The sequence below is a fragment of the Rhinichthys klamathensis genome, unplaced genomic scaffold (genome assembly GCF_029890125.1).
Source record: "Rhinichthys klamathensis goyatoka isolate OS25496 unplaced genomic scaffold, OSU_Roscu_1.1 h1tg000746l_1, whole genome shotgun sequence".
In the NCBI taxonomy this organism is placed as follows: Eukaryota; Metazoa; Chordata; class Actinopteri; order Cypriniformes; family Leuciscidae; genus Rhinichthys; species Rhinichthys klamathensis.
In genome coordinates, this window is record NW_026607155.1 from 203,347 (window position 1) to 230,000 (window position 26,654).

General features: G+C 38.5%; 1 protein-coding gene across 3 annotated transcripts in view; it reads left to right on the forward strand.

Annotated features, from left to right (window-relative positions):
- The window catches only part of LOC130077463 (RNA-binding motif, single-stranded-interacting protein 1), an 83,126-nt gene that overhangs the window by 17,730 nt on the left and 38,742 nt on the right, over window positions 1-26,654 (forward strand). For 2 of the 3 annotated variants that reach the window (XM_056242703.1, XM_056242704.1), the window contains exon 2: window positions 11,871-12,049. In XM_056242703.1, the coding sequence (XP_056098678.1) occupies window positions 11,871-12,049 (179 nt within the window). Of the gene's footprint in view, window positions 1-1,168; window positions 1,546-11,870; window positions 12,050-26,654 lie in introns of those variants that run through there. The other variant, XM_056242705.1, reaches the window with a different exon arrangement.

The following is a 26,654-nucleotide window of genomic DNA, read 5'->3' on the forward strand; positions in this document are numbered from 1 at the left end:
TATTCAGAAATTGTTGTGGATTGTTAAATTCATATTCAGAAATTGTTGTGGATTGTTACATTCATATTCAGAAATTGTTGTGGATTGTTAAATTCATATTCAGAAATTGTTGTGGATTGTTAAATTCATATTCAGAAATTGTTGTGGATTGTTAAATTCATATTCAGAAATTGTTGTGGATTGTTAATTTCATTCCCAAGCCCATATTGTAAATGGAAATCTTGATTCTTCTGATGAATAACCATGTTTGGTAATGTTTCTGGTAGAATAGAATAATAATAATAATTCAAATAATGATGTTTTATTTAAATATCACTTTTAATATATATTATACAATTAAATATAATTTGTATATATAAATTATTTACATTTTTTATTTATTCCCCCACAATTTTTTATTAAAATACATTTTATTTATCATAAATTACATTAAGCGTAATTTAATGCAACTATTTTTTTATAATTTATTTAGTTTTTATTATATGTAAAAAAATAATTTAATGAAATCGATTATAAAAAGTAAAACATTGATCGGGGACCTGTGCTTAATTTTCATAAAAAATAAAGTCACAATGCAAAAAAATATCTTAAAAGTATTCTTCATTTTCTTTATGTAAAATATAATTTCTGATCTCTTCCTTCTTTTTTTGAAAGGTTCAGCGTGACCTGAACATGTTTTCGCGGGATTTACTCCTACTACACCCATCCAGGAGAGTCCGCTTTCATGTTGTAGCTCTTCCTGCATGCAGTCAGAAAACACAGAATAGAATATTTTAGAATATATATCCAATCTATATTTCATTGGCATTGATTTTTATGTCATATACACTCAGTTTTGGCTTCTCGTTTTTAAACACAGCATTAAATCAGTCCATATAGCACATATGAAATTGTAAAACCACAAAACCTGATGGCCTCACTCAGGAATGTGAAGTATGTGAGCCAAAGGAAACCAAGAGCAGGCAAAGGGTGGGGGGTGTGAATGTAATGTCATATCCTCTCGCTCCGAAACTGGAATGTTTTGCACTCTACATAGTGCATGTAAAAGCATGCATGCATACTTCACATGCAATCTGCATTGTTATCTGAGTGAAGAAGAGGCTGTTTGTGAGGTTTGTAAGTGTTGTTTGTGTGTACATCCCCCCCCTTTAAAGAGAGCACAGTGGTTTCTTCCATAGTGGGAGGTGTAGTTTTGTGGAGAAGTCACCGCAGATCAATGAACTGAGCGAAACAGACGGGCTGGGCAAGCCGACTACACCGAGCGTATGTGGGATATATGCTTTTCCTTCCGCAAGACATAATATTTCCTCCCTGCGACGATTCGCTCTTAAAGATACAACTGAGTGAGACTATATGACAGCACTGCTCGGTCTCTATGGTTTGTAGAGCCACAACACACAACTTTACCCTCCTGGATAGGCAAGAACATACAAGATAGAAGCGTTTAGTAGAAATTTATTCATCCGTCAAGGGGATATTCGGTTGTTGAGGATGATTTTTGCAAATTCTGGACACACAGTGAGGACGTCGTATAATCGTAAACAGGTAAACATCTTATTTCACTTTAATGGTGGCCCTGTGGTTTAAAGTGTGTGTTTGGCGTCTATATGTGTTTGTGGAAACTGCTACACTTTTATTGTTGTAATAATGTAAATATGCATGGCTGGTCGACGGATGAAAGACTGCTAGTGTCCAAAAGTAGCACTTCCATGAAACTAATCCATAAAGAATAGCTGTCATTCGTGCCCTTCCAATCAAACGCTCGCCTCTGATGGGTGTGTTTTTGTTGTGTTAGCTTTTCATTTTATTGTGTTACTGCACAACTCATTCACAATTTTTAAACCCCCCCCCCCAATCAAACCCGTCCCACGAGTTTAAAAATAGGCCTCTATTTGAACAAGTTTTTACGCGTCTCATGCACGTCACTGCATTTTCCTCTGATGTGAATATGCATTCACAGCCCTGTCTGCCTGCTTTGATGGAGTGTTTGGTTTCAGTGGTTAATCTGCTTTACCGGCCTGTAATGGTCAAAAGTCACAGTGCTGAATTAATGCACCTTGTGTGTTCTCATATTGACACTGTTCGTTTAAGCCTTCTCTAATCTCACCCCATGCATTTCACATGCACCACCTTGAACATGTCCAAGTCACATTTCAGCCTTATTTGTAGATTGTGCATAAAGAAAAAATGACAAATTTGAAAACATTTGGTGGAAATGTATTAATCCCTCGGTTGTTGAGGGATGATATGCAAACTCTGGCCACAGTGAGGACGTCACATGAGGACGTGACTTTAATTGTGGCCCTCATAGTTACATGTTCTTTGAGGTGTGGTTTTAAAGTCTTTTTGGGTGAAACCTGCAAAGAAAATATCAAAGTCATATTTCAGCTGGATTTCTGGCTTTTGCATAAAGAATATGAGAAATTTTCATGACAATTCCCTCTCAAATTCTCATTACTTTAATGCCAAACCAAAAACTCTCTCTCTATATATAATGCAAGTGTATCTTGTAACTGTATTTACAACATATTATTTTATGCAAGCATATTTAACTGTAATGCATCAAAACATTAACATATCACATTACTCACAATTGGGAAGAAACTGAAAAGTCAAATGTCTGCATTACGGTAATGAGAATTTTGGCTAAATTTACATTTTTAAAATTTAAAATCACAATAATTTAACCTAATATAGTTTGTAATATGATTTTGGGGTCAGATGTGTTTCATTTGATCCGTAACTCGGTGTAGATTGGTTTAGGTGACCTTGTCATATCAGCGCATCATGTTGGGATCAGATAGCGTCGCTGTTTGGAGTTGCAGTATCTGCGGAAGCCTTGTTGCGAATGCTTTTGTTGCATCTCCTAATGATGAAATTTGATTTATCAGCAGCACGCTAAGAGATTGAGCTCTTGATAAAAGAGGAAGGAGAAGAGGAGGCTGGAAGAGGAAGGGCTTGGTAGTCGCTCAAGAGGATTATGCATATATTCATAGGCCCGTTTAGCAGCCGAGCGGGATCTCTCGCAGGGTGAGGGCGGTTACTGGAAGTCTTCAGTGTATTTCCAGCACGGATATGATGGGCTGACTAGGTCTGCGGTTCTCTGATAAGAAGCCAGTCTCTCCCCGCAGAGCTGAATGGTCAAACAGATGCGAGATACAAAACAAGCTTTGAGTTCCTAAGAAAAGCCCGTTCCACTCTGGGAATGTGTGTGTTTCGGTCAGGCCGGAGGACCTTCGAGGGGAAACACTGGCTTCTCGTCCTCAAAGATGTTCTTTGTCCACTTGTTTGTGCCTCGTTTCCTGTTTCTCCAATGCAAAGATCAGATGAGCGGTCTTGTTTTGTTTTTTTGGAGGTCTGTCCTGAAGTCGTGGCTTGAAAAACCGACTGTTTTCTTGGAAACTGCGTGTTGTTGTGCTGTCCCATATGTGTTTATTAATTCGGAAATAAAATGTCACAGTGTTCTCCTGTCTGACAGGATGAAGTCAACAGGAAGAGCTACTTTATTTTACATGAATAGGATGGTAAAATGTGATTCTGCTAAACTATTCATCCTGCGAGCATTTAAAGAGATTAGCACGCTTCAAGGACTTCCCGCTTGACCGGCAACGTGACTAACTGTGCTGTTTTCCAGTGTATCCTCTCTCAACACTTGACTAATAGCATAAAGTCATTGTGCTTTACAGGATGACGAGTTTATTTTCATCTAAAGTAGAAACCAGGGGCGTTTTCTCCAAGGCTGGAGAGGCAGTGCCTTCTTAGAAAAACAAAACAAAACTGAATGAGAATCAGCCGTACAGGAACAAAGCAAAAGCAATATGTCATATTGTATAGTATTATAACTACCCATTTTTTCACTGACACAAACAAATAAAGCCTTCCTTTAGCTTGTTACATTTTCATTAAGCTCTGAAAGCACGACATGAATGGTGAAATACAGGCTAAGAGTGACAGAATGTGCTTTTTTTTACTTCAAGTATTGTGTAAGAAATGCTATAAACTTCATTTAAACTTGAGAATGAACTTGGGTGTGACTTAATTAGGCATTAAAATGCATATATGGTTGCTTGTTGATTGTGTAAAGCTGTCGTTCCTTATGCCTTTAAGCCAGAAACCATGTGAAAGCATGCATTTAAATTGGACTAAAAAACCTGAACACAAAGAGACTTTGCTGCCTAATTTCAGAAGTCAAAACATGCCACTGATAGAAGAGACGCTTTAATTGCCCTGTTAAATGTTCAGTTGGAGGAATTCATATCAAGGCAGATTTAGTGTTGCTAGTGACCTTTAATAATCCACCGCCTTCTTTTTAAACTCGAGCTGCTTGCCTCATTTATCCAGTCTTGTGGTTTCGCCTTTACGCAGCTGCATTGGACAATGGCATAAAGAGCGGCCAAAGGGTTTCCAGGCCATTTCAATAGGACATTGACTCTGTCCTGACCCCTAAATGCTGTCTTTGTTGTGTAGACCTTTAATGAAATGATATTTTGTTCGGCACTACTGGATTTCATGGAGCTCAGATCTGTGCTTTTCAGCACCTGCCAATCTTGGGCATTTCACTGCTGTCTCTGCCTTTGTGGGGGAATTAAAGGTGCAGTAAGCAATTTTTGAAAAACGCCATTGAAAACTGGATCGAACCGAACTCCAAAACACATGTAGCCAATCAGCAGTAAGGGGCGTGTCCACTCATGATAGGGGAGGAGAGAGAGTGAGCCAATCAGCAGTAAGGGGTGTGTCCACTCATGATAGGGGAGGAGAGAGAGTGAGCCAATCAGCAGTAAGGGGTGTGTCCACTCATGATAGGGGACGAGAGAGAGTGAGCCAATCAGCAGTAAGGGGCGTGTCCACTCATGATAGGGGAGGAGAGAAAGTGAGCCAATCAGCAGTAAGGGGTGTGTTCACTCATGATAGGGAAGGAGAGTGAGCCAATCTGCAGTAAGGGGCGTGTCCACTCATGATAGGGGAGGAGAGAGAGTAAGCCAATCCGCAGTAAGGGGCGTGTCCACTCATGATAGGGGAGGAGAGAGAGTAAGCCAATCAGCAGTAAGGGGCGTGTCCACTCATGATAGGGGAGGAGAGAGAGTGAGCCAATCCGCAGTAAGGGGCGTGTCCACTCATGATAGGGGAGGAGAGAGAGTAAGCCAATCCGCAGTAAGGGGCGTGTCCACTCATGATAGGGGAGGAGAGAGAGTGAGCCAATCAGCAGTAATGGGCGTGTCCACTCATGATAGGGGAGGAGAGAGAGTAAACCAATCCGCAGTAAGGGGTGTGTCCACTCATGATAGGGGAGGAGAGAAAGTGAGCCAATCAGCAGTAAGGGGCGTGTTCACTCATGATAGGGAAGGAGAGTGAGCCAATCAGCAGTAAGGGGCGTGTCCACTCATGATAGGGGAGGAGAGAGAGTAAGCCAATCCGCAGTAAGGGGTGTGTCCACTCATGATAGGGGAGGAGAGAAAGTGAGCCAATCAGCAGTAAGGGGCGTGTTCACTCATGATAGGGAAGGAGAGAGCCAATCAGCAGTAAGGGGCGTGTCCACTCATGATAGGGGAGGAGAGAGAGTGAGCCAATCAGCAGTAAGGGGCGTGTCCACTCATGATAGGGGAGGAGAGAGACTAAGCCAATCAGCAGTAAGGGGCGTGTTCACTCATGATAGGGAAGGAGAGAGCCAATCAGCAGTAAGGGGCGTGTCCACTCATGATAGGGGAGGAGAGAGAGTAAGCCAATCAGCAGTAAGGTGCGTGTCCACTCATGATGAGGGAGGAGAGAGAGTGAGCCAATCAGCAGTAAGGGGCGTGTCCACTCATGATAGGGGAGGAGAGAGAGTAAGCCAATCAGCAGTAAGGGGCGTGTTCACTCATGATAGGGAAGGAGAGAGCCAATCAGCAGTAAGGGGCGTGTCCACTCATGATAGGGGAGGAGAGAGAGTGAGCCAATCAGCAGTAAGGGGCGTGTCCACTCATGATAGGGGAGGAGAGAGACTAAGCCAATCAGCAGTAAGGGGCGTGTTCACTCATGATAGGGAAGGAGAGAGCCAATCAACAGTAGGGGGCGTGTCCACTCATGATAGGGGAGGAGAGAGAGTAAGCCAATCAACAGTAGGGGGCGTGTCCACTCATGATAGGGGAGGAGAGAGAGGTCAGTGCAAAAGACAGACATTAGCAGAACGACTATAGAAAATACAAAAGAGGAAAAGGCCAGGGGAATATAAGTTTAAAAAGAAAGGTTACAATCAGGCAAGACCCGGTTAATATTGGAGAAGCGCTGGAGAGACCTTAAGGAGCGCGAAGGCCTGAAAACGGATGCCGAGGTTGCTTTATATAACTAAGATATGCTGTCTTTTGCTTGAAGTCACTCGTGTGTCATCTTCGCTTGTTTTTTCATTTGCATTATAATTATTATTATTATAAGCCTGGAACGTCTAAACCTCCTCCACCGCCCATTTCAAGCATCGGCTCCTAAAGTATGTCCGAAAAGTGAGATAACACTCCTAATATATGGTTTTTCTTTTGGTTCCCCTTTTAGTGATCACTATGATGACCCTTTAATCTTGTCACATTTGTAATATATTAGGGACCTGTTCGTGAAAACCATGTTTGTTTGTTTTTTGGATGGAAGGGAGTAGAGGGGCTAAATATGAATTAGACATTCGACCTAAATTATCATAGTAAAACAAATTGCTTTTACGTATTGATGACATCAGGCACATCGGCATATTTTACCATTGTTGTTGCCTGTGTTGCATAGCGTGAGTATGAATATGGGGGCGGAGGCATCAGAATAGGGATGTGATACTTTTTGGTAGGGGCGTGTTTGTTTTGGTGACTTCAAACATCAACAGCGTTAACCCGAAATCGCTCACTGCACCTTTAAAGGGACAGTTCACCCAAAATGATTTTACTCAATCTCATGTCCATCTGAATTTGTGTTTTCCAAAATCATGAAAAAGTACAGTGTTTTATATTGTCACACTCCAAAAAAGACAAAATTCATCATAAAAGTGAGTTTCCTCAGTGCTTGACTTAAACTTCAGTCTATTTTTTGCAAAATGCCATCAAAATATAGTGCATAAATCATATAGACTACTTTTATCATGGAAGAAAGAAAATAATACATGGTCCAAGTGGCTCAGAGGTAAGTAAATGATGACAACATTTTCATTTTTGGGTGAATTGTTTCGTTAAATGTGAGTCAAAGTGGAAATATTACTAATAGAAGTAAACAGAAGTGCTTAGTGACAGCTGAACATAGTATGAAATAATATTCATCTAAATAAGCCCGTAGCACTTTTCCCAAAATTGTATTTGACTTCTATGCCTCATATCCAGTACAAACAATGTATGCTGTTATATGAGAGTTCCTCTTTTACTCTCAAATTAAAGTCAACCCCATTCTCTGGTGAACTGGCATTTGCATATTAATAACATAATGCAGATCATTTTTAAAGCTGTTTCCTTGAATGACTTTCCTCCAATAAGTCATGTTTTTAGAAACTTGCAGTGTTCTACATATAAACTTTTTTATTATTTTTCATAACACAGAAACAGGAACATAGGCTTTATTTTGAATCAGAATGGTACCTTCAGAAGATATTGCAGCAAATACACATTATTGCATAATTTTTATTGCGTAAAACGTAGTGTGTTCAAATAGACTGCAGACAAGACAGAAGTGGAAGATTAATGACTTTTTCTGGTAATTATACCGTCAGGAAAATGTTTAGTAAAAACCAGCCTTTAGATTAGTTCCTCATTGGTGTTTTTCGGTCACGTGAAATGTGAAATAATATCATGTGTGCTATCATGTAAAACAAAAGGAATGTGTTCTCACAATGAACTTTCTGTTCGTTTAATGTTGGAGCAGAAGTTGTGTAAAAGGCAGAATGGGAACACATCCTGAAACTCATCCAGTCAACTGTGTCACTGCTGCATACCAGAGATTCCCAACGCTTCCTCCTCCTTGTTACTTCCACAAAAGAGCGAGCGGGATAATCACAGTTGAACTGCGAGGGCACTTGAGCAGGAAGACCTCCACAGCACAGAACATCTGTGTCCATACAAAACAGGACGGAAGTGATGTCTTTACCACACAAGAACTCCTTTATAGTGCAGAGAATGAAGCCAGCAAAGCATTGACCTCAACAGATCCGCAGCCCGTTCAGAAATCCCCAAAGTGCCTCACATTTGGGTTCTGATTATGAAGTTTTCGTATGGATCCTTGTGACATTTGCTTGATGTTTGTAGCAGTGGAGTTTGCGTTTATATTTGAGAAATCAATCCAATTCAGTCCAGTTCTCACTGTACAAAGATTTTTTCATACCTGATATTTTGCGTAGTGGAATTTTATTTTACCTAGTTCATATACTGTATTCCATCCCTTTTACTGAATCTAGCATACATGCATGATAAACACAACACTTTCACCACTATTATGACCAAAAATATCTTTATTGCATCCGTAAGAACCAAAAAAATGCAAAAGCATATTTTGGGGCTTTTTTGTTTTTGATTGTGGTGAATATTAAAAAGTCAAGTAACCTAATATCAGTCTTCGGCTTTAATTTCTAGATCTGTGAAATCTCAACGAATCTATATTTAAATTTTGCATATAAAAGCTATTTCCAAAGGTTTGACTTTCTTTCACTGAATCAAGTATTTTGCAACTTCATTGTAGTAAATATAGACTGCTGTAAACTTTGTTTATTTTGAATCAGAATGGTACATTGTAGCCTCCTTTATTCCTGTATTCTTCTATTGCATCAAACAATTTTGTACTAAATTTATTAAAACTTATGATTGACTGTGTTTACATGCTTCTCAGGACTGCAGAGAAAGACACTTTCCCGGTGATTATACCTTCAGGAAAGGGTTGTGAGTAAAAGCCAACCTTCATATTAGTTCCTCATTAAGGTGCTGTTTGGTTCTTGTTCGGCATGAGGAGTGGGAATTTATTGTCAAAATTTAAGTCACTTGCTTAAGGGTAGCGGGGCAGACATTTTGAATATTGCAGATTTAGCCACCAATTACTAGGCAACCCATGCTCTTCATGCATGCAAATATAGCCGCGTTTCCATTGCCCTTCAAATTGCGCAAATTGAAAATACGCACAACGGAAACACGTCAATTGCGCAAAAACTCTCGTTTGTCGCGAAAAAGTTTTTCCGCTCGCATGAGGTGTTTTTTCAGGCAATTCGAAAAAGGAATATTTCGCAAAACTGCAATGGAAACAGTTTTTGCGCATTAACAGTCACCTGACTTAGAAGACGCGGTGCGTTTGGACGGAATACGAGACAGAGTTCTTTATTAAATTCATAAAAGAAAAAAGAATTAAAGGAATACTGGATTTTAAACCTCAAAGAAATGACAGAATCAAGACCTCGAAGCAGAAACACCTCATGTGTGCCGTTCACAGTATAAGGCTCTTTCCTTGCCATTAATGCTTGGATAACACACATACGTCTCCTTCCATTAATAATAATTATGTCTTGCCGTGGCTCTGATATATGTAAACCTACCGACGTCCGTTGCCATAATTTTTTTATCGTGAGAGTAAAAAATTACGTTTTAGTCGCATAACATCGGTTAATGGAAACGCTGTCATTTCGCAATCGTTTTTAATCAATATTTAGAAAAAATCGCAAAAGATTTGCGCAAATCTGTAATGGAAACGCGCTTATGATAGATTTTTACCTAGAAATAAATAATTCCTTGTGATCCTCTTGAAATTGTTGTAGACCTACTGTAGATGTTCAATAAAACAAGCATGATTCACCATGCACTGAATATCAGAGATAAAACGAAGTGCTTTCGGGTCTGTCGTACATCTGCACATATCAAGCTCTCACAAAAGGGTTCGGCACATAGAAATGTTCAGCACTCGCCCTTCGGCCTCTTGTGCCGCATTCACTTCCTTTAGATTCTCAAAGCGTCCTCTCCGTCAGCTTTGCTCCTAGGTCAGAGCTTCCGGCCCCTGTGGACCCACTTTATGCTGACAACTGCTTTCTGAAGTGGAAGAGACTGCACTGCAGATATGGATCACAGCGCTGCCAGATACTCATCCTAGTACTGAAAAACATGAGCAGTGTTGCATTTGAGCTGAGGAGATTCAGAGATCCTGTACACTAGAGTTGGAGGGAGAAATCAATGCATTAAGACATCTCCTGCTTAAAGGATTCTTATTGAAAAGCATATGCAAAACCAAACTTATTCTATTGGTGAATCAGAATAGATATGGTTTATATTTTACGTTTTTAGTTTTGCAATCTTTTCTAAATGTGAGCATGAGCCATCTTAACTTGACAGAGATTTGCACCCATGCACTTTTTTTTAAATGTTTTAAGAAATTTCCCAAAAAATTCCCAACACCTCTGTAAACACGTCCAGATTTATCAGAGCTACGACATTGCTTTCCTGTTTTGCATTTGTTGCAGCTTGTGTTTTGTGTTTGTTCTTGGAGATTAGACTTGGAATTACTCTTTTTAATATAAGGGTTGAAGAACTTGTAAAAGCAAGCTAGTACCTTCTCTTTTGGACAGCATTAATTAATAGTGATCACTGAAATTAATGAATGATTGAATGAAAAAATGAATGATTTACTGAAATTCAAGGGTTAGTTCACCCCAAAATTTAAATTATCCCATAATTTACATACCCTCAAGCCATCCTAGGTGTATGTGACTTTCATCTTTCAGCCAAACACAATCAGAGTTATATTTAAAAAAAATATCCTGGCTCTGCCAAGCTTTATAATGGGAGTGAATAGTTTTTGAAGACCAAAAAAGCACATCAATACATCATAAAAGTAATCCATACGACTCCAGGTGGTTAATAAAGGCCTTCTGAAGCGAAGTGATGCGTTTTTAGTAATAAAAATATCCATATTTATAACTTCTGAAGCGAAGCGATGCGTTTTTGTAAGAAAAATATCTTACATCAAATACATCACTACAAATGTAAATGGGCCTAATGGGCCTAGACTGGAAACATTTTTACATTTCAACACTGAGATTGCATTAAGAAAACCACATAATGGATATAAACATGGTAAAATGTGTTCAAAGTAGCTGAGAGTACAACACTAATTGCTGAAAGCAAAAGCAAAATTTTGTTTAAAATTTTGAATAGCATTAAAACATCCGCATACAGGTTTGAAACGACATGAGGGCGACTAAATAATGAAATTATTTTCATTTAAGGATGGTGTATTCATGTAAAACACTGTATAAGCAAAGCTAAATTACAGGTTGTTTAACTTCCTCCTCAGTCTTAATGAGTGCTGCAGTGTGGAGAAGGTTTGGGCGGCTCTTTGACAGTCTTGTTCATCTCATAACTTATAATCAGGTGACCAGGCGTCCCGGTTTTCTTCACAAGGTGTGTCCCAAAGTCCCAACACTTCACTAACAAATGTAAATGTGTGCCTGGTTTATCAGTTGAACTCATGGGAGAGAAATTGTGTTTCTGGAATCATTCCTCAATAAGAAAAACAGAGGAAGCAATTTAACAACATCATATTACACATTTCACCTGTTTTTCATTGTTTTGCATTTGATTCTGAAATGCTACTAGTCAGTAGTCAAATCACCTTTATTTCTATAGTACCTTTTACAATACAGATTGTTTCAAAGCAGCTTTACAGTGATAACAGGAAAATAATGCAACAAAGTTTGTTTCTAGAAGAAAATAGCGTCACAGTCCAGCTTAAGTAAGTTCGGTGATGGTCGTACGTTTGCTGGATTAGTTGTGCTTTTTTCTGTCCAATATACAGTACTTCTCCTGCCTATTGGTTTCTCACCGTTTACTTTTCGCTTCCCTGCTTTCTCTCTTTGACCTTGTTTCACTCTGACTTTAGCTTGTTTTGTGTCCCCCCCCCACCAGCCCCCTGTTGGCCCCGCCTCCCACCCGATGGCTCCGCCCAGTCCCGGGACCAACAGCAGCACCAATCACAGCAGCAGCAGCAGCACGGCCGGCTGGGAGCAGCTCAGTAAAACTAACCTCTACATTCGTGGGTTACCGCCAAACACCACCGACCATGACCTGGTCAAGCTCTGTCAGCCGTGAGTACCACCCTAACTTTCATTTCTGGAGATATTACCTGCAAAACGTAGCCTGGCTAATGTCAGACTACGTCTCATTGAGATTGAGACGTGGTCTGGGAACCACATGTTCATTTTCTCGTATTTGAGGCGTGGTTTACGAATGCCCAGAGCCGTTTATTGTGTGCTACGAATGTCTATCAAATGCGCCTGTACGTAGCTCATAGCCAATCGTTTCAATCATACCAGATGACGTATGTAGAGCGACAGAAATTAGACGATGGGTCAGAGATTTATGTGTACACGATGGCGTATGTATCTAAGGCTGCATCGAAAGGTAACTTCGCGTCTCCTGCCATGTTTGATCCATAGGTATAAACAAACCGCTTCGGTGTGTCGCATAGACGCCATCATCGTCTTGCTGCTCTCCCCGTTCTGTGATTGGTCCCCTCGCTGAGGCGAAAATTTGGTATCCAGAATGCCTAGCAGCGTGGATAAAATCGCGCTGCGCAAAGGCAGCATGGGGAAACCCAGGCTATGCAAAACGCAGACAAATATCAGGATTAGGGCTGCACTGTAATGGTAACTAGATTATTAGTCACGATTATTGTCATTTTAGAAATGTATTCTAATTAAAGGGATAGTTCACCCAAAAATGAAAATCACCCCATGATTTACTCACTCTCAAGCCATCCTAGGTATGTATGACATTGTTTTTTCAGACAAATACAATCGGAGTTATATTAAAAAAATGTCCTGGCTAATCCAAGCTTTATAATGGGAGTGAATGGCTGGGGAAAATTTGAAGCCCAAAAAAGTGCATCCATCCATTATAAAAATACTCCACACGGCTCCGGGGGGGGGGGGTTAATAAAGGCCTTCTGAAGCGAAGCCATGTGCTTTTGTAAGAAAAATACCCATATTATAACTTTATAATCTAAAATAACTAGCTTCCGCCAGACGACTTTTTCACCAGCCATTCACTCCCATTATAAAGCTTGGAGAGATATAACAGTAATTTTCATTTTTGGGTGAACTCTCCCTTTAAGCACAAATCACAAGAACGTAAACTCGCATGGTTTATTTTACCTCATATAGTTTCATGTAATGCATGCCTCACAAATTAACACTTTTTACCTCTTTACCAGTGGTCAAATATCACCTGATTCTGATTAATTAATCGAGGGAATCAGAAATCGTGATCACGATTAAAAAAAGATTTAGAGTGCAACCCAAATCAGAATTTTTTTTTTAAGCTACTGTTATCATACAGCCCTCGCTTAAGAGTACCGAAAGACTTAATGATTTAGGAAACCACTTTGAGAGTTGTTTTATTAGCTGTAGTAGAAGATAAGATGAACAGTGTGGCCTCCAGCGCCCCAGTTTGTCCGCATGTGTCTCGTTAAGCCCAGTTCCACGGCGAGACGGCAGCTCCTCCAAATGAAGATCGATTACTGTGGCCGATGAATCAACAATCCAATCGCTGCTTTACAGGGTCATATTTGTAGTCCATTCCCAGTTCTTTTTGAAACAATGTGCAGTTTTTGCTTGATGAATGAATGCTTCAATGTGGTCGAATGGCTCTGAGGTCAGTCTATTGATCAGAGATTGTCCGTTCATAAACGGAGGCAGATTATTGAGACGTACAGAGATCTGAGGACTGTTTCACACTCGATGCAAGTCAGCAGCATCTTTGGCATGAAGTCGATTATCACAAAAAAATATTTTGACTCAGTTTTTGTGGGGAGTTTTTAAATAAAAGGGACAATTTGTGGCTACAGCGAGACAGATGGAGCAATATTTCCATTGTAAAAGCAGAATTGTGGAGCTTGTGTTTGTTATTAAAGCACTTATGTGAATGATTCCTGTATATTACTTGACAATTAAATCATCTTTATGAAGTGGGACTAAGTTTTTACTGATTAATGATGTAATACGTCGTCAAGTTTGCACTAAAGTCACCGCCATTAGCTATGCGCGTTTGACGTTGAAAACATTGGATTAGACTTAACGCAGGCAAGATAATTAAATGATTCTCTCACACTAGTATAAGCCTTATTTCTTCTTTTGAAACTGTGTATTATTTTCTAAGGATGCACAATGTATCAGAATCATATTGATTATCGGCTAATATTCAAGAATAGTTAAAAATTATATCTATATTCTACATATATTGGATGTTTTCCAATAGTTCATTTCGCCTATTTTTATATGTAGATCACATATGCAATCATCCAATATTCACTTACAGATTATGTTTAAGTTTCTAAAAACGATACCATTATTGTCTGTGCAAACTATAAAAACGTGAATTTGTGAAAATGGTGATGTCATGCGCATGCGTATTTCACGTTCAGTCTAATAGTGTTTCTTTACAAAGTGACATCGCGTTTTTAGTCGTTTTTGCAGATCCGTGTGAACGGGGATCGTTTTGACAACGTTGTGGTCTGTACGTGAAAAACTTTGTTTTAGTACATCGTTGTCACGTAAACGCACCCTTAATTGAAAAACATTTAATTATATTAATAATTTAATAAAACTGTTAAATGTAATTTCTATCAAATCTAAAAATTAAACGTTTGTGATTCATGGATTCACTTGTTGCATTTAAAACAATTGATTTTCAGCGTTTTATTTAATTTATTTACATTTATTAATCTATTTATAAGTTGAATTTGAATATGGTCCTTTGATTCATTTCTGGCCATAAAATTAAAACAACTATCGACTTATTTGTATTGGCTGGAATTGGAATATTTGTGCATATCTAGTATTTTTGAATTTCTATTTCTTGTGTTTTAATGCTTTTTTTTATAAACTGAGGAATTATGCTACAAATAATTATGCCATAAATTCGGTCGATTAATGGTTTATTCAACGGTGCTGGATAAAGAAAGAGTCATTGCTCGGCTCTGGGGTCTTAGTATTATAATCTCACACAGCCTGGCACTGCGGCCCAATGAACTCTCATATTTCGGTCACTCTGTGTCAAGGGCTGGAGGGTGACTTTCCCCTCTAAGAGGTCTGGGATGAATGCCATCAATAAAATATGAGGCATATGCTGTGTCGCTTTGAGTCTATTGGATGATTTGATGTGAGTTTCGAGCAGAATCACAGGACCGGTCCTCAGAGGACTCCTGTGAGTGAAGGCGCTAAGAAGACTGACAGATAGACCATACTGCATTGCTGCAGAGAGAAATGCAGTGTTGTTGGTGCGTCTAAGTTAGGGTGAGTGGGATGACCAAATGGTAATTAATTATATATCACCCAGTCATTTTTGCTGAGCATTCAACACAAAAGTATACTAAATAACCATGTTTGGGAAGACTTAAAGGATAGTCAATTGAATTGAATCATTGTATTTTCATTTTTATTTGAGTTTTGATTGGATTTGAAGTTGGGCCAGAAATTGACATGGGATTGGGGCAAAAATGCAAACAAAATGGCCACCAAATTCAAGATAAGTGGACAAAAAAGCCAGCTTTGCTGTGTATAGATAGCTATTGTTGATGCTAATAAAATTTATTGGTAACAATCTTTAAGTAATTGGTTAAATTTAAGTATTTGGCATACATAGCCAATTCCCTTACCAAGGTCAAAAAATGCCCTTAATTCTAGTTGGCAAATATTGCACCTTAATGGAAAAGTTCATTTCTGACCCTCCTTTACATTATAAAACATTTGAGTTGAAAAAAATAAATGCTTAAAACTATAAAAATCATATTATAGAACATAGTTCAGTTTTGAAGCAAATCATTTGGCTTCTATATTAATGCGGCACGTTCCAACCATGAATATCTAACCTTTTGATTTATTTAGGACACATCCCGCTGTGAATTTTTGCAGTACTCTGTGTTTGTTCTTAGCTGTCACACGTGAATCAGTCCTGTCCACTGATGGTGCTGTAAAAGGGTGTAGAAACGTATATAGTTTGCTCCAACCCCAAGAACAAGCGCAACATCTTTAGAGGTGTATAGTTTCAAAGGAGCACAAGGTTTGTTTTGCTGCATCACTAGCAGAAGCAGAGCACAGAATGATCCTGTTACTGGATCTCGGATGGTGACTGGATGAAAGACCACTGATGTGACTTTGAAGTCTCATTTTCCTCCTCTGAGCCCTTCATCAAACTTCCTCCCACTCTATACACACACACACACACACACACACACACACACACATCAACGAACATCGACTTTGTAACACATTGCCCTTTGTGTTTGCTAATTAGAAGATCTCATTACTCAGGACCAGAAGCAGGACTCAACAATATAACCTTTTTTCTTTTCTTTTTTTCCTTTTATGGCCAGATATTTGCACTGGCCAAGAATTTAATTGTATGTATCAAAAATAAATTGTATGCATCATAAATATATATATATACATATATACACTCACCTAAAGGATTATTAGGAACACCAGACTAATACTGTGTTTGACCCCCTTTCGCCTTCAGAACTGCCTTAATTCTACGTGGCATTGATTCAACAAGGTGCTGAAAGCATTCTTTAGAAATGTTGGCCCATATTGATAGGATAGCATCTTGCAGTTGATGGAGATTTGTGGGATGCACATCCAGGGCACGAAGCTCCCGTTCCACCACATCCCAAAGATGCTCTATTGGGTTGAGATCTGGAGACTGTGGGGCCATTTTAGTACAGTGAACTCATTGTCATGTTCAAGAAACCAATTTGAAATGATTCGAGCTTTGTGACATGGTGCATTATCCTGCTGGAAGTAGCCATCAGAGGATGGGTACATGGTGGCTATAAAGGGATGGACATAGTCAGAAACAATGCTCAGGTAGGCCGTGGCATTTAAACGATGCCTAATTGGCACTAAGGGGCATAAAGTGTGCCAAGAAAACATCCCCCACACCATTACACCACCACCACCAGCCTGCACAGTGGTAACAAGGCATGATGGATCCATGTTCTCATTCTGTTTACGCCAAATTCTGACTCTACCATCTGAATGTCTCAACAGAAATCGAGACTCATCAGACCAGGCAACATTTTTCCAGTCTTCAACTGTCCAATTTTGGTGAGCTCTTGCAAATTGTAGCCTCTTTTTCCTATTTGTAGTGGAGATGAGTGGTACCCGGTGGGGTCTTCTGCTGTTGTAGCCCATCCGCCTCAAGGTTGTGCGTGTTGTGGCTTCACAAATGCTTTGCTGCATACCTCGGTTGTAACGAGTGGTTATTTCAGTCAAAGTTGCTCTTCTATCAGCTTGAATCAGTCGGCCCATTCTCCTCTGACCTCTAGCATCAACAAGGCATTTTCGCCCACAGGACTGCCGCATACTGGATGTTTTTCCCTTTTCACACCATTCTTTGTAAACCCTAGAAATGGTTGTGCGTGAAAATCCCAGTAACTGAGCAGATTGTGAAATACTCAGACCGGCCCGTCTTTCTTTCCCATTCTGACATTCAGTTTGGAGTTCAGGAGATTGTCTTGACCAGGACCACACCCCTAAATGCACTGGAGCAACTGCCATGTGATTGGTTGATTACATAATTACATTAATGAGAAATTGAACAGGTGTTCCTGATAATCCTTTAGGTGAGTGTGTATATACATATATATATATATATATATATATATTAAATGCCTAAGAAGTCATGAAAAATATAATAAATACATATTAAAATATTAGATTTTTCCCCCATACCTAAAACTGTTAATGTGAATATTGATACAGTGTATATCACATCATTCTTATTTAATTAGGTATTTGTTTATTTATTTAATTATTTTATGTAATAGAGTTACATTTACATGCATTCATATACTTGTGCACACTGTTTCAGCCTTATTTATGGTTACACTTTATTTGATGGTGTACTTGTTACAGTTTAATTATGCATTTACATACTGAGTAATATCAGTTAACAACATGTACTTACTATAGGGTAGGGTTAGGAATAGGGTTTGGTTTAGGGTTAGTTGCTTGTAATTATGCATAATTTACTAAGTAAGTTCATGTAACATGTAATAAGGGCACTGTAAAAAATGTTTTACCCTAAGAAGTCTAAACTAATGTTCCTGCATCTCAAGCGTCTGCAGTGAAGAGACACATTTATAGTACAGAGTCCAACGTCACTTTGTTTCTTGAAGAAATCAGCTTTTTATATTTGCATCACCTCAAATAACTTTTCAACTGTACGCCTTGTGATGTTCACAGGTTTGTCCTCAGAGGAATTCAAGCAGTGTCTTTAATTAGAAAGCCTGTGCAGTGTAAAGACTAAAGAGAGCACAGTTCATCTATGGGCTCTGGATTAGTGTTGGGCTTTTCACTGGAGGGTCAGTGGTGTGATCGTCTAACCCTTCACTGTATTTAGCCTAATCTCATCCTGATGGCTAAAGAGATTTGTCCTTTGACCTTTCTGGTGTTACCTTTTCCAGGACACATCCCTGGGAAAGATGTGAGGTCAGAGGTATCAATGTCATAACACAAGCTTATGGGGCTTTGAGAATCAGATAATATGTTGAACCATACAACATCCGATCAGTGTGTGTGGATTTGATCCTCTATTCTTTGACTGCCAATATGATCCTGTTAGGGATGCTGCAATATATATAGTTACATTTGTCTCAATATTTTGCTCTGAAACTGTTTTAAAATGTCTTCGTTTGTAGCCAAATCTATTCAAAATGTTTAACGCTTATGAATGTTGATTCAAAATGTTGTCCATCAGATTGGACATCTGCAAATAACATGATCAATAAGTCATGACAACATATGTTTTTTTTACATTACTTACACTCATCAAAATTTTGTGGAAGTGTATATAGCCTTTTTTATTTTGGTTGCAACACCTCATACTAAAATTGAGATTTTAAAAATGCATCTCTTTACACATCATGCCATATATGCTAAATATATATACTTTGGCAGCCTAAAAATTGCCACCTTAAAACACATAGTGTGAATATGATCTGTTACTGGAATCAGTCTAGTTTGCTCTGTGTTGATTGTCCTGAGAATCTAATCTTATCTTATCCTGATATCGTCTTCATTACCATACTCTAAAACCTCAGTGCATAGATGTTTGTTTATTTTTAAAAAGCATGCTGGGGTGTAAAATCATTTTTCATTTTCATTCTCTTCTGTATGTTACCGAAGATAGAAAAAAAAATGCATGAGAACTGTGCTTGTGAATTGTTGCTGAGAGGATTTTACTTTCCAAAAAAAAAAAAAAATCCACTTACCATAAGCGCCTGTAAGTTGCATTTTCATGCAAATCAGAGTATGGCTTTCAGGACCCTTTCACCTTTGCATATATCCAGACTAGACAGATTTTCTGTTTTAAAACAATGTGTATTGTGAAAAGTGCTATATAAATATGTAATTTAAGTTGAAATGACTTACTCAGCTAAGTTAATGTCTGTGTGTGTGTGTGTGTGTGTGTTGGTGTAGATTTTGGTAAGTGTAAGTCGCATTTTCATGCAAATCAGAGTATGGCTTTCAGGACCCTTTCACCTTTGCATATATCCAGACTAGAATAGATTAAAGAGCCTGTCCATAAGGAAACGCTGCCTAGTTGGAAATGAACCCAAACCAGGGCAGTTCTCCAAGGGAGGGAACATTCCTCAAACATTCTTCAAGGGTTGTGCGTTCTTCACTTAGCACTAACCTGGCCCTAGCCAGATGAATTTCACTCCGCCTAGCTTCACTCACATCCATCTGGAACCTCTTCCATTGAGAGTGGTTTCTCCAACCAACTTTATGGTTTAGCCAATCAGGACGCAGGGCGGGAGTTTCATAGATGTGACGTAGTGGAGAAGCGACCGTGAGACTGTTTTGATTCAGACAACAATGGCGGCTCGCATCGAGGAAACAAGCGTTAACATTGATGCTGCTATTTCATCCGTGTTGTCCAATCTACCTAATATTGTTTCATTAAAAGAACATCAGAGAACGGCTCTTAAGGCTTTTTTTTTTCACGGGTTGGCTTCGGTGTGAGTGGTTGAAATAGCACGTCGATAAAGATGACAGACAAGTGGCTTATCCAATCATATGCAAGGATTTTTGATAAGGCCCAGCCTTCTGAAACGCCATTTCAATGGATCGGTTCCAGATGGATGAGTGAAGCTAGGCGGAGCGAAATTCATCTGGCTAGGGCCAGGTTAACTTAGCACTGCATCCTACCCAGACGTGGTGCAATAAAGTGACTAAATAAAAGCTTCTTCCTTGTTCCTTTGAGTTTTTGTCTTAACCAGGTGCCATGAGTGACTACCATGAGTTTCCATTTCTGCAACGTCATGAAATCTCATTGGCCTAAATCCCGCTCCACATAACTGTGTATACCTCAGACCCCAGAGGGTTAAACATCAGATACGCGGACAATTAAATTATTGCTAACAAACTTAAAGGTGGGGTATGTGATTTGGAAAACGACCGGCAGATTTTGAAAATATACAATTCAAATGGTCCTACCTTCTTTCCTCCAACGCCGGCTCTGACTCCACCCATTCGAAGAACATGGGCGCGCAATCATGCACGAGCGAAAACTCAGATGCGCGAGAGATTGTAATGACGATTTACTACTAATCATGGAACCGGCTTTACTGACGAGATGCGCATGCGTCACAAACTTTGAGTATGCGCACGACGGGGGTCACGCGCGCTGGGGGGAGGGGGGTGTGGTACAACCGTTTGATTGACGGACTTACTGTCCAATGATTCTGGTGGTCTTGGAAATGATTGGCTGGAGTTTTTCGAGTCCTGCCCGTTCCACAGATGATTAAATAGATTAATTTTCATTTCAGTGCTTCTAACTCAGTGGCTGTAAGTGGGTTAGGAATAGGATTTCAAGTTATTTTGAAAAAATGTACAAAAAAGAGAATCACATACCCCACATACCCGCACTTACACACCAGAGAAAGCTCTGACTGAGCATTTGATGGATATTAATGTTTAAGATGCATTTTGAGGATGGGGAAAGAGCCAGGTCAGTTTCCTCTCTGAAAATCTGTGTGTTGAAGCCGAACTCTCCTCAATTTTCTCAGGTTTTGTTCATGATGGAGGGTCTCTTTCCTCCACATCCTTACGATACACCATTCCCATTGGATCTGTGGATTTGTAGTGACTTTTAATGTCACCTTTAGAGTGTTACTTTGGTCACGATAACAGTGTAAAGTTAAAGGTATAAACCAGGAAACGTCAACAGAAATGTCTAAAATGAATGTCAGTGTTTGTAGTTATTATCAGATCTGTTTATTTTGTTTCAGAGAGTTATGCAATGTGTATATATATGAGGGAGAGCTAGTCTAAATATAGTCTAAAATAGTCTAAAAAATGTATGTATTTACAAAACGTGATTTAAATAAAAATAAAATCCATAAGCTCATCCACAAGTTCACAAAAAGGTTTATATATTTGCAAACAGCAATTCACAAACTCATAACTCACAAATTCATATTGAGATATGATACAACCAAATGTACTTTTACGGAATAAGATGCACACATATTCATGAATACACAAGCATGTTTGCACCTTTCTGTATGAATTGATTGTTTAAACTGCATTTGAAAATCCTGGATCTATATATTGTAAATGCATTAATTTTGAATATGCAGTCTCTATGAAATAATTTTTAAAAATCCTCACCCAGTATTTGCAAAAGAATTGGAAATTCATTAGTCAAAAAAGTGTAGGAACCCTACATGTATTTGTATTGTAAATCTATACTGTTTTTTTTTAACATACCAATACTCTTATGGTCACCAATAATCTCAACAAATACAGGAAGACTGCGTTCACAGAGCAGCTGTTTTGCTTAAGCCGAGTTATGAAACATCGCCCTGAGCTCGTACTATAGAGATCAATACGCTTCTGCTGGAGAGTAACTGGAGCTGCCGTCAGGCGCTATAATGGGATCAAGACTGGGGCTGAAATGGCAGGTGAAACACCAGTCACATTGTTCTCTCGGTCATTCAATCCGTCTCTCTGCCTCTCCTCCACCGTCTGGCCGCTGCAATCCAATTGTAATAGATTTTCAGTGGAAGCTAATGGAGAGCCGGCCTATTAGGACGGGTTTTTCCTCCTGATGGCCTCGTCGTTTTCCGGTAAACCAGGCGATGAAGCGCATAAAAAGGCCCATAAACGCTGTTGTGCTGTCTCTCTGGACACGAGATTAATGAATGACATTTATCAACTTTTCATAACGCGTTTACTCTGTGCCAAAACCTAGTGAGATGCCTACGTAGGCGGCATTTAACGGGATCAAAAAGTCTGTTTCAAACGTCGACTAAAGTCTAAGGCAGCATCACTTTTATTCTTTGTTTAATAAAATGCTTTGAATGTATTTTATTTGATATTTGTGTGTGCTGTATATTTTTGTGCAATAAGTCCAACAGAAGTATTCATTTTCTCCATAGGGGAATTGATTTTGAACTAGGCCTATAACATTTAAACCGTTAAAGACAGACATACTGTGAGCTACAAGGTTGTTAATCGATCGTATATGCTTTTGATGAAGCAATCAGCACACATTATTTTAACATTTGTTTTTAAATAATGTGAATTACTCATGTTTCTGCTTCAAAATCGCCACCAATCAGAGAATCAGAGAAGAAAATTGCGCCAAAATTATGCTCAACCACTGCGAATTACAGTCTCGCTACGCTCTCAACTATATAAATATTTGTATTTAGATGCATATTTTGCAATAAACATTTCTTTTAAATACAGACAAATATATGGGATTGTTGTCATTAAGTCATTAAGGACATGTTTGGTTTGTTTTTTTCATTGCAAAATGTAACTATATTATCGCCCAGCTCTTTATATAAAGTTGGATATACAAGAAATACAAGTAAATATACAAAGATATACAAGAAGTATGTCCAACTTTATCTCTAGACATACAGTATACACACATAGAGCGATTATATACTTTGTACCAAATCTCAAATGCTTAATTTGTTTATATCGTCTCAACGTGTAAACTATATTATTGTCCATCTCGAATCTTCTATGTATATAAGGCATGAAAATACTAATATATAATAATCATTAACATTATGATTTTCTGCTTTGAAACCATTTGTATTGTGAAAAGTGCTATATTATTACATACACAAGTCTTGTATATTTGACTTTCTGTCCCATTTTCAAACAGTTTTTTGCTTAAAATATATGTTTGGGTCACACTGACTTTAGATTAGGGTCCAATTCTCACTATTAACTATAATTTTTCCTCCATAAACTCCTAATTACTGTATATTAATAGTTAGTAAGGTAGTTGTTAAGTTTAGGTATTGGGTCGGATTAAGGGAAGTAGAATATTGTTATCAGGGGCGGAGTGGGACCAAAAAATCTACCGGGAAATTTCGTAGACCACCGGCCCTCGTCGCCGGCAGGGCCGGATTAAGAGCCCCCTGGGCACAATGTCTTGTAGGTCCCCTCTTAGGCAGGCCAAATGTATATTTTGTCCAGGGACATTTTAATACGGCATTTACAGTTTTACTGATTTAAAAGTAACTTTGTTGTACTATGCTGGAGTAAATTCATAAATGGTCGTTCTTTCCCATAGGAATTTTTAAAACTATGTTGGGTGGACCTCTGTGCCTCTAGGGGGGTTCGGGGGCATGCTCCCCCGCAAGAATTTTTTTTACATTTTAAGGTTAAATGCATCAATCTCGTGCTCTTTGAGAGATCAAAATTAAGAGCTTCAACCCATGAACTGCTCGTTGAACAAAGAAAAAGCATTGATTTGTACCAGGACAATAAAGAGGGCATCTTTTTAGTTATGAGAGTCTCAGTCTGCATTACATTATCAATGATGTTTTAGGATGCCAAACAATTATTATTATAATGTAATAATGATTTATATAATTATTCCTATGACGTAAAATCCATTTAGCCTATAAATGTACTATATAAATGAAAATGAATATTTCAAAAGTATATTTTAGCCTACATTACACTATAATATAGGACAATTACAATATTTTTGTCCTTATTTCTTCATTTGCAAGAAATACACCCTTGAGCTTTTATTTAGGAGAAAACACCAGATAGCCATGCTGATCGCGTGAGCAAAGTAATCACCCAGCACAGACAGGATGCCTATTCTTAAAGTCTTGTGCTGTTTTATAAAGACACAAAGCCATATCATGGTTTCAATTTTAGTTCGTTGGCAAAATATAACGCTAGAGACCTTAATGTTAGGTTATACATTTTACATCTTTACATATGTGTTGGGAAAAGGGAGAAGAGAGAGTTCGGCAAAAGGCGGATTCGAACTCGGGTCGAGCGCATCAAAAGCTGCTTTCAAGCACTTCACGCCCAACGACCTACGCCACTGTAGCTGTTTCGTAACGAGTGTCTTTTTGCATTAAAGACAGGCACTTAGTGCAAATATACTCTGTTATAGAAAATGTTTAAAAAAAAATGTTTTCTTCCCCTCGCTTGGGCCCCAAGTGCGCATGGCGAATTTGCAATGAATATATTTTATCAGACCGGCCCTCGCGGCCTCGAAACAATACCGGCCCACCGGGAAAACTCCCGACTCTCCCGATTGCCACTCCGCTACTGATTGTTATCCAGAATAAGACATTAAAGGGATAGTTCACCCAAAAATGATAATTCTGTCAGTAATTACTCGCCCTCATGTTGTTCAAACCCCGTAAGACTTTCGTTCATCTTCGGAACACAAATTAAGATATTTTTGATTAAATCTGAGAGCTGGATCACTCCTCCATAGGCTTCTTAAGGGATCGAAACTTGCCGGCCCAGAAAAGTTATTAAAGACATCATTAAAATAATCCAAGTGACTACAGTGGCTACGTTATTTTTGGGTGTTTTTTGCGCACAAAAAGTATTCTCGTCGCTTGTTAAACTTAATATTGAGCCACTGTACTCACTCGGACTATTTTAACAATGTCTTTAATAACTTTTCTGGGCCGGCCAGTTTCAATCCCTTAAGAAGCCTATGGAGGAGTGATCCAGCTCTCAGATTTAATCAAAAATATCTTAATTTGTGTCCCGAAGATGAACGAAAGTCTTACGGGGTTGAACAACATGAAGGCGAGTAATTACTGACAGAATTTTCATTTTTGGGTGAACTATCCCTTTAATATGTGCTCTATAAGTACTAATAAACAGCCAATATCCTAGTAATATGCTTGCTAATAAGCAACTAGTTAATTGGACCCTAAATGAAAGTGTTACCAAAGTTTGTAATGTGATGTGGTTTCTGGTTGGTTGGTTGATTCATGGCTTTTGACACGTTAACAAAACAAAAAAAAAAGTAATGGGAAAAATACTTCTGGAGCTAAGGCCGCTGTAAACGTGTCCTCCGAGTCCCTGAAAGCATTGAATTACTTTATTTTTCCGCCACCTAACACCTCCGAGCTTTTGATTGAAGCACGGCTTCCATAAGCCGCTCAGGAAGAAGCTCGTAATTGATTAATATTAGGTCAATTGGTGCAAAAAAAACCTTCTCCGCCCCGGAGAAGCAGACCTCGAGGTCACAGACTTTAGGAGTCTCCTGTAATTGGATTTCAAATCTCACGAAGGCTTTCCTATTTGTGTTATTAATTGAAAGAGCTTAATGACCCTTTTTTTTTTTTTTTCTTGCCATCGGTGGCTGTGGAAGTACTCGTGAGGTCATATTGGTGCCGAGGTGCCCATCCTGTGAGGTCAAAGGTCATGTTTTCACTCACATGTGCCTTACAGCATTCCACTGCAGTTTTTATAACCTCCTCATAAATCAATCACGTTTCTGGCTCCGTTAACCTCCTCCAGAGACGCTTCCTCCTGCAGATCTCGTTTCTGGCCCAGAAGTGTGCAGGATATACCTCAATACAATCAAGCGCTGTTAAAGATTCACTTCTTTTACATTTTCTGTTTTATACACTCTAAAAAATGCTGGGTTGTTTCAACCCAAATTTGGGTCAAATATGGACCAACCCAAATGTTGGGTTAAAACTGTAATTAAAAAATGTACAGTTGAAAGTGAAAGTTGAAGTTGGGTTAAAATTTTAAATTACATTTTTAACCCAACATTTGGGTTGGTCCATATTTGACCCAAATTTGGGTTAAAACAACCCACCATTGTTTAGAGTGTAGACATACATCTTAGGGGAGTAGTTGAAATTTTTTTTATAATAATTTACTGTTTGTTTCAAATATTATTGTAGGACTTTTGTTCGTTTAATTTGCAACTGTGATACAGAAATGTATTAAATATTTTCACAATATATTTGCTGGCTTGTAAAATTCAAGCAATTTTGTAAATTATTTTATTGTGCTTTTTTTAAAGTCATTTGACCAGTTAAAATTTTAAGCTGGATCATCCTACTCTAATTCGCACACACAAGGTCATTTCATATTCAATATTCATATGCAAATACATATTAGTGTTATTTTAGTATACTTTTATTATAAGTTTATCACATTATGTGTATATCATCACAAATTATCACAAAAATGTGAAATGTTGCCTTGGCCACTATTTAAAATAAAATAATTTGTTTTATATATTTTATTTTATTTCGAGTAATAAAAATGTATCTTATGGTTTTAGTTTTAGTTAACAATAATAACCTTGGTACATATATGTTAAATTAAATTTTGACTGTATACATCTGCACTCAAAGTATCGTCATGTTTCACG